This window comes from Trachemys scripta, chromosome 2 (genome assembly GCF_013100865.1).
Source record: "Trachemys scripta elegans isolate TJP31775 chromosome 2, CAS_Tse_1.0, whole genome shotgun sequence".
NCBI classification, from domain to species: domain Eukaryota; kingdom Metazoa; phylum Chordata; order Testudines; family Emydidae; genus Trachemys; species Trachemys scripta.
Window position 1 is genome coordinate 111,695,338 of NC_048299.1, and position 13,721 is coordinate 111,709,058.

Genomic DNA, 13,721 nt, shown 5'->3' on the forward strand with positions numbered 1-13,721 from the left:
GCCCCCTACTACAGAAAGGATGTGGACAAATTGGAGAGAGTCCAGTGGAGGGCAATGAAAATGATTAGGGGGCTGAGCACATGACTTATGAGGAGAGGCTGAGGGAACTGGGGTTATTTAGTCTGCAGAAGAGAAGAGCGAGGGGGGATTTGATAGCAGCCTTCAACTACCTGAAGGGGGGTTCCAAAGAGGATGGAGCTCGGCTGTTCTCAGTGGTGACAGATGACAGAACAAGGAGCAATGGTCTCAAGTTGCAGTGGGGGAGGTCGAGGTTGGATATTAGGAAACGCTAGGGATTGGTCCTCCTTTGAGCAGGGGGTTGGACTAGATGACCTCCTGAGGTCTCTTCCAACCCTGATATTCTATGAATATCTTGTCTGATTTAAAAAAAATAGCAGTTAATATCTGATGCAGCTTACTCTCTTCTGCAATAAAAATGGATCAGGTATAATATATTTTTAACTATAGTCTGATCCATAACTTTCTTGAATATTTTTCTCGTAATCTTTTTCTAATAAAAGAAATTCAAATTATTTGATCGCATACTAATTACTCAATTCTGATATACAGTAAATACAAGTCACTTTTACTAACAGCTGTTCTTGAGTGAAGCAATAGTAAAAGTGTATATGTAACTTTAAAAAATGAAGGGTTTTTTGTAGTTGGGTTAGTCAAAAGGGTTCTCTTATACTTGAGACTTCCCATAAGTATTATGTAAGAGAGTCAAGTATCAGAGGGGTAGCCGTGTTAGTCTGGATCTGTAAAAAGCAACAGAGGGTCCCGTGGCACCTTTAAGACTAACAGATGTATTAGAGCTTAAACTTTCGTGGGTGAATGCCCACTTCGTCAGACGCTTGCCTGCAGGGGGTTGGACTAGATGACCTCCTGAGGTCCCTTCCACCCCTGATACTCTATTCTATGTGCTTTTCCTTTTTGGAATCTTTCCAATAAACTTAATACATAAACAAACCTCAAAAATATCATACCTATGTACTCATAGCAGTCGCCTGCACGTTCATGGTAACTTAAGCCCTCATTAATCATATTCATCATGTGGGCTGTCACTGGGTTATGACTGGCAAGAATCCTGGCTAGTCTGAATGTGATAAGCAGGGTTGGGTCTGGTTCCTATTTAGATGGAAGCTGTGGAACAAATTCCCATGATGCTGCCTGGATGTAGACAACTAGGCTGTGGGATTGGGTTAATAAAGGAATGAAACTTTGAGCTTTGAACAGAAGCTTGTTTATCTCATTTTATTAAAATTGGACAAATTTAGTCATGGTACAAAACTATTCATTAAAGTGATATTAAACAGCTGTTTTTTTAAAAAAAAAAACTTGTTTTTTATTGAGGGGTAGGCGAGAAGCTAAAGTTGCCTACATGCCTATGCTTCAAGAAAGGCTATTGGTGATTCAGAAAGTTGCCCTTTCCCCTTGGCTGGTACTGAACCTCTGTGTTAGCATAGCATTAAGAGTGCCTCGAATGTGAATGAAGCTTTCTTTCCAATATCCTGCCAGCTTACGCTCACTATAGATACCATGGCCCTGTATGCAAGGGTTGAAGGGCTAGCCCCAGCATCCTAGCTAAATCCCAATTTGAATCATTGTCCATCAGGACAATTCCCCCTGCATCTCCATTGGTTACAGAATTCTTCACTTCCTGTTTTAAATTGATGTGTAGTGTTGCTATGTGCTGTCTTTCACCCCCCTAGATCCATTTCAGTGGTGGCTGAAGTGACTCCTGTAAATGATTAGTCTCTCTCACCAACAGAAGTTGGACCAATAAAAGATACTGCCTCACTCACCTTGTCTCTCTAATATACTGGGAGCGACATAGCTACAACAACACAGCATAAATATAAATGATAGTCTTTAGTGATATTCCATAATGCATAGTGCTGTATAAATACATTGTAAATACTAAGATATTGTGCACATAGTGTAAAACCAGCAGATCACTTTTTCCTGGTGCAAATTTCCACCTTAATATTAGCATAATATTTACATCTTAATTGTCAGAGGTAAGGCCAAGGAGCACACTTTTACAATGGCCAGAGCTCAGTAAGAGTGATGTAAACACATTTGCAAGAAATTAGCCAAACCCTATTTCTAAGCTCCCAGTGATTGTTGCTGTTAGAGGGGAAAAGGGACTTGGGTTTCTAGCTGGGTGGAAAAGATGGTGAATATGAGAAACAGGTAAACAGAAGTCATTTCAATTACTTTAAATAAGGGGGTGGGGAGGAAAGGAAAAGCACAAAAACAAAGTGAAGAGGAGCAAAAGAGAAACTAGGGAAGAAAAGAAGTCTCAATGCCTAGAAATTCTCTGTCGTCTGAGGGTATGTCCTCACAGTATAGTTAGCTCAGGTTCTTAGGTGTTGCCCCCTCTCAGCTACACGCACATCTCACCTGAGTTTAGTGGTGCTTGCATTCAGGCACAGCTGGGAGCATGGGTTAGAGCTTGCTTTCATTCTGGGTGGTAACCAGCCATCTTTGCTGTGAGCATGCAAACTGACTCACTTCAGCACTGATAGTCCTCCACTGCCTTCCCACAATTCCCTCCATCTGCCCAGAAGGACAACCAAGTTCGCCCATAATTCACTAGGAAAGAATCATAGCACTTACAGCAGCACAAAGAACCATGAGCTATGCCTCCAGAAGCTAGAGTGACAAATGGAGAAGTGCAGCACCATTGATGACAGAGTAACTGGGGTATGGCTTTGAATTGTGGCTGCTCGCACCTGGGCTACACTAACTCAGGGCCTCAGACCCAAGTGCTGATCACTTAAGTTACCTGTGTAGTGAAGACATATGTTAATGATATGAAAACAAATAGAAAAATAAGAATCAGCATCTAAGCCAAAATGAGATGTAGCATAAGCACTATTTTCTGCCATCATTTCATGGCTTAGGAAAGGGAATTGGTCCTGTCCATCTCATCTATGTAATTTCTTCAATCCATGGACTGAGTTGGGGAACTAGACCAGGGATATACAACTGGAGAAACAAGAAGCTGCAGCGGAGCTAGTGAGTTAGGCACACTTGCCCAAAGTGTTCCAGCTACAGTAACAGCTAAAACTTTACCTTTGCGTTTGTGCTTGCAGCATCCTTTGATGTTGAATGATTTTTGTATTTGCAATTAGAAAAACAAACAGCCAAAAATGTGCTATATGCATAATGTATTCTTGAATGCAGAAACTCACGAGCGCAAAGCACATTTATGGCATACGCTTTCACTGAATGGTCAACATGGTCTGGCCAGAGAGGCAGGTGTACTAAGCACCAGCCTACTTTTAAATGATTCTATACAACTCCACCAACAGTTCAAGGCATTCTAAGCTGACTATAAATAAACCAGCAGATGAGATCAAAAGGTGAGTGGGCTCTAGCAAGGGAGCTAGTTTGCTAAATCAGCTTTCAGATAACACACAACAGTTATTATAGGACAAGCACATTTTGGCCCCAAATGCCCTTTGACTAGGAATGGCAGGGTGGACTTCGTTTGGGCTTATTGTGCTATATAAAAATGTCCCACTTATGAAGGTCATTTATCATTGAAATGTTCTCATTTTTCTAAAAGTGATTCTCTATTGCCACATTGCCTTGGATACATAAACAGTACACACCACTTTTGCCTTATCAGTATTTAATTAGCAGAGTCAAACAAATATTTATGTAGTTAGTTGTGAGGGAAATAGTCTGTGCTGGCCAAATTCTGTGTTACGCCTGCACAATCCCACTGAAGTCATAGTGTTTGTAAAGCTGTATAAGAGGGCAGGATCTGGCTTAATGCTTTTGCCACAGCCCCAGGCAGGCTTCCTTTGCTGGCTAACCCCCAGTCTGCTGTGAGGAACCCACCCTCTGGGGTCCCAGGTATTTTAAACCCCTAGAGGCCAGTCATTGTCTCAGTCTTGGGGTCCCAAAGCCTCTGTCTAGCACTCCCTCCTGAGAGCTGGAACCTGCTGTTCAGCTGCCGTTAAGCATATGCTTAAGCGCTTTGCTGAATAGGGATGGATTTAAGAAAATGCTTTAAGTTAAGCACATCTGTGCTTTGGTGAATTGGGGCTGTGGTTACTATGCTGCTATCATAACCACTTAAAAGATGTTTGTCTAGTTTTAGAGCCTTCGGGCTCAGATCATTTCAGTCTCATGAACACATTTCAGCCTTATACACTCTGTACCTCAACCAGATGGGTATGCCATAATGCAGGGGTTCTCAAACTGCAGGGCGGGACCCCCCACAGTGGTTGCAATCCCATTGTAATGGGGTCGCCAAGGCTGGCGTTAGACTTGCTGAGGTCCAGAGCCCAAGCGGAAGCCTGAGCCCCACCGCCCAGGGCTAAGGTTATATGCCCCTGCCCATCTTTGCCCTCCCCCCCAACTCAGGGTGGTGGGGCTCAGGCTTTAGTCTCCCCCTCCTGGAGCTGTGTAGTAATTTTTGTTGTCAGAAGGGGGTCATGGTGCAATAAAGTTTGAGAACTGCTGCCATAATGAACTTGAGTTGATTTAGCAGTATCAGGCTAATTAAGGAGTCCATCTCAGGGCTACCCACAGCCCTGGTGCAGTAGGGGAGGAACCAGAACATCATGCACTCTGAAAATGAATTTGGCATATGGACCCTAGAGCACTGGAGCTAGCAGCTATGGTTTGGCTCAGGCCCCAGCTTGCTCTAAGATGTTCGTGGGGCTGGAGTCAGGGGGATAATCATGGAGCCATAACCAGCTCTCTGACAGATTCCCCCTCTCTGATGCAGCCCACAGAAGCTAGAGCACAGAGAATCTGGCCCAGATAATTTTACATATTTTAATTAAATAATACTATATCACATATACAGTATACATATCCTGCATGCACATATACATACATGGAATTACACAAATACATAAACACAGCTCCTTGAAATGGGCCACTGAAAATCCCAGGCTTATTCTGTCAGTCAAAGGATGGTGCAGGCCATCCTCTTGAAATTTTGTGGGATTTGGACCCTCAGCTCAATTGGGCTCCTTTGAAAACCCTAGCCTTAATTTCTAGATTCCCAGTAAACTAGAGTAGTGGAGTGTAAAACACCCTTTCTTTAGAGGTTTCTGAGTTAAAAAAACTGACCTTTCCATCCAAAAAAAAAAAAAAAAAAAAAGCTCCAAAAAGTCATGTTTTATTTGATTTCTGTTGTTCAGGTGACCAACCATACATGTTTAGGGATCACCAACTTCACAAACGACAGAGTTCTTTGGGGCAGTCATGTTGGGTCTGAGGCCTCTATGGAGAGAGAAGGTCATCGGAGGTTTTCAGTTCTACTTATCAGATTTTAGCCAAAGACATTTCCATAGGTGTGTTTATTGAGGAAGTGATTGCAAAAATAACATTCATTCCCATAGTATGTATGGGACAATTCAGTGGTATGTTGCACTATAACATGTTCAATCATAGATTGATATTAGTATTGTGATAAAGTAGGAAAGTACCATGTACAGCTTCCACCATAGTACTTCTACAACTCTTAAACAGCACAACGTTATTGTGATATTATCTGCTAATACTGTTTTAGTGTATGTTCTGATAAAATAGCTTCATTCTATTACTTTTTATCATACAACTGCGAGGCATTGAGGAATATTTATATTTATGGATAAAGGCTCTGTGATTAAGTTAAAAACCTTATTGAGCACAGACTACTTTTTTTGTTTAAAATAAAACTAAATAATGTTGCAATGTTAAAAAGTCATTGAGTGCGAGCAAATGCACCATTGATAGATAGTTACATCTGCCCAATCATCCAACAGGCAAGACAGTTCCTCTCTCCAAAGTCCATTTGCTCCACGGAGAAAAGAATGTGTTTGCTTTTTCAGAAGGAATTATATTTATTGACAGCTCTTCCTGGGAGTAAAGCATTTATTGTCAAAACACTTTCTGTCAACAGTAGAGTAGCAGCCTAGGAACTTGAGATCAGAGACCAGTTTAAGTACTGTGAATATCCAAACTTTTATTCACGATGAACTTGTATTCATTTTTATATTTTCAGAACTCCAGGACACTCATTATATAGTCCTAGTGTCATAACAAGATGCTTAGCTCTTACGCTAAGCATAGCTTTTCATCTTCACAGCACTTTGCAATCATTAACGAATCCTCACATTGCCCCGAGTAAGATAAATAGGTAAGAATAATGATCCCCATTTTGACAGATAGGGTAACTAAGTCTGAACGGAAATGTGTCTTTCAAAGCTAGAAGTGGGAAGTGTCAGTCAGTGAAGTGTTTTTAACCGTAGTTTATACATTTATTGCCAATTACCTTAACAGCTAAATTACAAAATGACTTGAAACAGACAGTTTAACTAATAGTTAGTATCATTTACTTTATGAAAACAAGAGGCTAACATGTATTAACAGATTTATTGATCACTTTACCGACTTAAGATACAATTTTATACAATCAGTAGCAATAACATACATTATGAAAAGCAATACTCCTAAGAAACAATGGCGTATACAATACGAATTTTACTAAAAGTTTTCAAACCAAGCTTTTACAGTGCTAAACAGACTACTGCCATACTCAAACTTTTCCTCTAATCATCAGGAATAATGTTGTTTACTTGACAAAGTAGCTTGTCCATGGTTAATGTGGTTTTAGAAATCAGCAAGACAACTTTAAAAGGTTTAAACATCCATAACATTGTCATTACTTTAACATTCACACTGATAAAGTGATATATTTAATACTTTATAGCATTATTAAACAGTGTAAAAATATATTGCATATATATATATGTTTCCTTTTTCCTGAAAAAAAAAAACCTAGTACAAACTAGTAGTATATGATTCCCTTTCAAGTTTCTTTCTTTATTTTTTTTGTTAGATTGAATAGTAGTTGAAATGAAACTAAGATATGGGAACAGAGAATCACTGATGTGCTCCCCTCTAACCTCTGTCATAGCTACTAACCCCTTGGTGCACTGGTGGGTCCATTTTTCCTGCCATTAAAGCCAGCAGATGAAATCCTGTCCCCCATTGATGTCAATGGGACTTTTGCCATGGACTTCAGTGGGGCCAGCATTCTGTTTTCTGCCAGTGTTTTCTGCAATGAAAAATGCCTGGCTCCCTTCACCAAGAGATTAAATACCGCAGTATGTTTAGCCACTACAGTAAAAATTAAGAAATGCTACACTCAAATTGTTCATTTGCAATAATGAAAAAAAATCAGTGATAAATTAGTCAGAAAAAAGTAAACTTTGTAAGGTTAAATGATCTTAGGTTTTTACAATGTTGAAAATTTCACAGTGGACACAGTATGCTAGTACAGATGAATGTTAATGTTTGCAATGTTTGCAATACTAAACATTGAGTATAAAGGTAATCATAAGTACACAGCAGCTTCCTGGTTTTCTGGGCCAAGACGAAAGACATAACAAAACAGGAACAAGAAATGATAAGATTAATTTTAGCTACTTATCAGGCTGTACACGGCTCCAAGGAAAACAAGAACAAGACCCATCTCCATGTTGCAAACAACTATCTAACACAGATTGCCGCTACTACTCTAGCCAAAGCAATTCTCCTTCCACACTAGTGGGCAGGTCCTGAGGTAAGCACATCCAGACATATGTAGATCCAAGACAATATAAGCCAAATCAGATGTGTATATTGGAACAGGATGAGACAGATAAAAGATGTAATTAAAGAGCAATGGATAATATGCATAAATAAATGGCCATGGCTGAAAATGAATTATAAAAAACACCCAGAAACTGAATTCAAAAAATACTCTTCTGTATAAATATATATTTTTCCGGTGATGTTTAAATTTATGACATGATTAAATCTTGTAAGGATAAACCTCAACCTATATACCCATTATTGACCATTTCTTTAATCGGCAGCATTTTGAGACAAACAGACCATCTTATACTATTGGCAATATGGTGGAAAACCTCCCAGTTGAGTCGTCTGCTGAGGCTAATATATTCTGAATCCAGCACACAGAAAAAACACTCATGTTACATACTATAATTTGTTGTTGTCTTTGACTTTGTGACTTCATGTAATTCATTGCTTAGTGAATGTACTTTGTCAACAGGTTTAGGTTCTTGTGTGTGTGTCCAGGCTTTTACACAAGGCCTTTATAAAAGATGTGTGTATATATAGTTAGTAAGAATAATTTACCACAGAAAAATAAAAAGCTATATTTGATAGCTCCATTAACACGAACTGTCTTTAACAGTTGAACTATTTCACATTTTTAAAATTACTTTGTTTAAAATAGCACTTGAGCAAGTACCAACACAAATTCATATACTGTAAACTGGAACCTGAAATAATGCACCATCATCTGGAAGTAGATCACCTTTCTGTCTTTCCTCATTTTTTTTAAACCATCCATAGAATAACTCCTGATTAAAATGGAGAGTTATGTGAGGCACGTGAGTATATTTTTTCAAGGCTGTATTTTTAGTTAATTTGAATATAACTTTATTCATGTGGCACTAAAAATCAAAAGTAATTGAATCTTGAGCATGCATTATTAAGAACACTGGCTGAAATAACCACTAAGTGACGGGTCTCTTTAAAACATATATTCAGAAAAACATTAACAGTACAATGGAAACGGCTTCCATCAAGTGCCATGTACTTTTCAGTTATTCAGGAAGTTAACAGATGCTTATACATATATTTCAAAAATGAACTCATCAACCAATGAGTGATTGACTTCAGTGGAGAGTGCTGGATGATCAGCACTTTTCAAAATCAGGCCAGTTATTTGGATCTTAAATAGGAATTTAGGAGCTTAACTTTAGACAGCAACTTTGGATAATCTTGGCATTTGTTTATATACTGTTTACACTTGCCCAAATAGATCTGTATACATGAGAAAAGATGGTACAGTATAATAGGCATTTCAGAATGGCATTAGAACATGTCAGTAATACCATGCATGTGTCAATATCCAGCAAATGTACTCACGGCTATTTTCCTTATTTTTAATCAAATTGCTTTGTGTTATAGCAAAAATCCACTTACCCCACATAAGCAGGAAAGAGGAAGGTAGTTTGAATGAAATAAGAGCTAATCCAAAACCCAAACTAATTCCAATCCTTTTTTCAAGGTTAACAAAAACTAAAATTAGACATGTCTTTTTACCTTGTTTTGAAATCCACCTCTCTGGCTTCAGAGCAATATAGATGAGGAAATATTGGAAAACTATGAAAAATAGCTGTCCTTGCGGTATTCCCACAGCTCCTGATGTCATGATCAGTTCTTGGGCAATGGAGGTTCTGTCTGCAGCGCATCCAAACCTTCGGAGGCTGCCCCATCACTAGTTTGAAAGTCAGAGTTTCAAGAGCTTCCTTCTTATATTGCCATTGCTTTGGGGATCTAGCAAGTGATTGTGATGGTGGTAGAGTGTCTCTTGCTGGCTTTATGGATAAAAATATGAAAACAGTCTAGGCACTATTTTCAAATATTTGGGTGCGCCAATGGGCATGTGGGCACCAAGTGCCAATGTGGGATTTATTTAGGTGTCCAGCTGAGGCACCCAGTTTGATTATGTGGCTTGTAGCATTTATTATGAGTTTAGTGTGAGTTTGATCTCTCTGCACTTATGTTTCATATTTTGAACGTTACTTTTTGGTCTTGTGTAATAATTGTGGACCCACACCTCAAGCCCTGTTCCACAGGAGTAAAAGGACACATTATTAGTCCTCCCCCCACCCCATGATTGTTGCTGAGGATGGCTGGCCTGGTGTAGTGTTCTGTACAGTAACTGCAGACCTGCTTAACAAAAAAAGGGGTGCAAAAGTGCATGAGGCCAAAGAGCTCAGAGTATGATTCGGGGCTCCCTGCCATGGATAATTGTAAAATGTTGCCCGGGGGCATGTGAGGGCATCCATTCTGATGACCTACTGTTCTCACCCTGACTGACAGCTGTTTCCTTTCCCAGTGGAACATCAGGGAGGAAGTGCTCCTGTGATGTTACCTCCTCTACTCTGCAGCTGCCCTGCAATGTAGTCCAATGAGGGACAGTTGTGGACATGGCCCCCCAGAACCAGGAACGGGTTAGACATCTGTGCAGGAGCTATAGAGCTGCCCTGACCGGGATTTCTGTCCTCCATTGTATGGAGAGGGCTTTGCAGTGTCAGAGCCAGGCCAAGCCACACAGCTCTGGTCCGGTTTGGTGGGAGGGCCAGGATTTGGCCCCAATAGCTTTAAGTTTTGGATCAGCACCCAGATGGCACAAATACTAGTTACATCTACAGTGTAGGTACACACACGTACACACCTGCTTACAAAACATGTACAAATTTTGTGTATAGTATTACTCACTACTGAGTAATTGGCAGGGTAAGTAAAGTACTTATAGTTTGCACTACAAATAGAATGTACAAAAAGGTGTGGTTACTTTGGCACACACTGAAGACTAATAGTTTGGAGAACATGTGCTAATGCATGCAACACATTACATTTTCTCCTTATTATGAGGTCAAAATGGTTCTTGGCCAATGGAGGGCAGAGAACACTTATTCGGGATTACAAACAGGACACAGATAGACGCCCCCAACAAGTACGTACATACATCACCATAAGGCAGGATTATGCTTTGAACAGCAGTACGGCATTGCACACCGAGGCACAAAGAATCAAACTTTATTTTGTAACAGTTAATAGCCTAAAAGAAATAAAAATTGATTTTCAAATTAGTTTTAAGACGTTTTGGGAAGGATAATGCGTCTCTAGAAAAAACATATGAAGGTACAACCAGCACTGCAAACCAAGTCAGTAAAAATTACTTCTAGATCTGAAGCATGAAATGAAATGTCAGATGCTGTAAATTAAAAAAAATTAATAGAGCTACTGGAGGGAAAAAAACAAGCATTGTTCAAAATATTTATTCAGGGTTCAGGCCTTCTATAACCCCAGCATGTTTTCTTGTCCACACAGAGTCAATAAAATGCACTGGTGCCGTGCTTTAGCCAAAAAGATCTTTGGATGGGAATGCCTAAACTGCTGAAAACTATGAAGAGGCTTTTGAGTTTAAAGATACCAAACAGAAAACCAACAATAAATCTCTTACTGAAGCCACACAGTTACTAGGAAATTTTGGTGAACTGCAAATATAAATCTGGTGGCTTTATCCTGGCCAGTCTCCCCTGTGTAAAATATTTACTTAATCTGGACTCATAAAAATATTTGATTACAATTCATCATGTAATTGGTCATGCAGAAGAGTTGTTAAAGCAAAATTGCCCTTTTAAATGCATGTGATATCGTAAGGCTGTTACAGCTTCCATGGCCATAAATAAAAGGACAAAAACTTTCATTACTGACTGCTTTATATAAATGAGATTACAGGGAAGAAATCCTAAAGCGTGAGAGAACTATGCTGACTAAACATTAAAGCACATCATGTACTCAAAAATCATTTATTAAACTAGCACTAAAGCAAGAATCAAATCTGATTTTTGTGTAACTTCACTTTTTAAAAATCGATTTGTTTCCCCCAGTCAGCACTTTAATTTCTTGGGCCCTGATCCTGAAAAGACTAACAATGCATGTGCTTAACTTTGCACACAGGGCGTAAAATTAAGCACATGTGTAAGGCTTTGCAGGACTGGGCCCTGCCTTAGTGTTAATGGAATTGTAGGCATAGTATGACTTCTATATTTTGGGGGGAAGAGGGCAGCTCCAGTCAGGCCCACAGTGCCTGCCCCAAGCTTGCAGTTTGGAGGGGGGGAGATGCAAACTATGCCCATGAATGCAATTTATTTTTAAATTGTGTTTGATTTGTTTTTAAAATACAGATTTTGATATCTGCCATATCACATTTGAAGTATCTTGTCATGTTTCAATACTATGAACTTCAAAGGATGCAAAATCAAATTATAAATGAAAACAAAAGGTGAGGACTGCAAGATTTGTACAGTGACTTTTGTGTGTGTGTGTGAACTGAGAAGCATTGGGTGCTTCAAATCAGACTGACGTGAATGCCCAGGGAGATGGAACGGACTTAGATGCATGGAAAAAGATCACAAGCAGAAAACTTGCAATGTACACAAATCCTGACACGGGACCATGCCATTTACCCTGCCTAGAGTAATGATGTACAATAGAAGCATACCTACTACTACAGCGCTTAATGGGGTGCAGCCTGCTGCCTCCTACACATATGGCTGTTATCCTCCACACACCCTGCTCTCCAAGTGCAGGGGCTGCAACTGTGCCTGGCCCTCATGCAGGCTACACAAGGGGCAGGCTCTTTGCATCCTTCTCACACGGAGCACCTTTGTAAGGGCTAGGTAGACACTGAATCTGAGAAAGTAAGTGTCTGTTTTGTGTTCTCACCTCCAGTTAGCAGCAGAGAAGAGACTCATCACAAAAGATTCTCTTTCCTACTATCTCCCCTCTTCACCCTCATTTTAAAGTAACTTTTCTTCACCTGTTCTATTTAGCTTTTAAAAATTAACAATTGAAAAAATATTAAAATAAATACGCATTTAACATATAAATGCTTCTGTCAATCTATAATGTTGCTGTCGGTGTTATTTTCTTAAGGCCTGATCCAAAGCCTATTGAAGTCAATAGGAGACTTTCCATTGACTTCAATGCTCTTTGGATAAGGCCCTTTTAGAGCATGTTTCTTTTGGTAGGAACTTTGGTGGGCTTGGAAGGATTCAATTTTTATCTTTATATGTTGGTAAATGTCCATGTCATCGCACACACAAACCAACAGAAAATATTTCCATAGATAATCATCAAAATTTATCAATAGGCAACGTAAGAAAAATGCTGCTTGAGAACTTACTAGAATTTAAGGATATTTACTTTGTGTATTACGACATATGATGTTGATTTAGTTGGGGCTTGGTGCTGCTTTGAGCAGGGGGTTGGACTAGATGACCTCCTGAGGTCCCTTCCAACCCTGATATTCTATGATTCTACAATTTGTGTTTTAACGGTTGCAAAGCTACCTTTTTTGACTTGCAACATCAACTGTCATTAAATAATTGTCTGACCACCCCCAACTGGGAAAATTTAACTACAGCCTGCACCCACTAGCCTTAGGGTCCGGATCTGCACACTCTCCAAACATGGAACTCCTGTACACAGTCAGTTCCTTTATGTTGTAAGGCTTCTCAAACACCCAGAGCCACAACTTTGAATCTCTTCACTTCTGTGCCCTGCCACACTTGTGTAGCAGTAGAGCACAGCAGCACTCTTTGAAGCCTTGACACTCTGTGGGATCAGCAGCATTTCAAAGATGTGACAGCTCCTACATCTCGCCCTGCAGGAGTGGGTACAGCCTGTCACACTAGCTGAGGCAGCTTCCTAGTGATGAACAGTGAAGTCAACAGGAGTTGATGGGGCTCAGCAACTTGCAGGACTTGGCCTTCAATTTGGGCTTGATGCAAATCCCATTGACTTCAGGTCAGGATCTCAACGGCCGTGTGAACTAGGGCTGTCAAGTGATTAAAAAAAAATCCCAATAAATCACGTGATTAAAAAAATTAATCATGATTAATCGCGCTGTTAATAATAGAATACCATTTATTTAAATAATTTATGGATGTTTTCTACATTTTGAAATATATTGATTTCTATTACAACACAGAATACAAAGTGTAAGTGCTCATGTTATGTTTATTTTTTATTATAAATATTTGCACTGTAAAAAAAGAAATAGTATTTTTCAATTCACCTCATACAAGTACTGTAGTGCAATCTCTATTATGAAA

General features: G+C 39.5%; 1 protein-coding gene across 5 annotated transcripts in view; it reads right to left on the reverse strand.

Moving 5' to 3' along the window:
- Window positions 1–6,373: 6,373 nt before the first annotated feature.
- TPPP (tubulin polymerization promoting protein) overlaps window positions 6,374–13,721 on the reverse strand; it is a 124,106-nt gene continuing 116,758 nt past the window's right edge. For all 5 annotated transcript variants that reach the window (XM_034761419.1, XM_034761421.1, XM_034761423.1 and 2 more), the window contains one exon: window positions 6,374–13,444. In XM_034761419.1, the coding sequence (XP_034617310.1) occupies window positions 13,423–13,444 (22 nt within the window). In that variant the 3' untranslated portion in view covers window positions 6,374–13,422. The remainder of the gene's footprint in view (window positions 13,445–13,721) is intronic.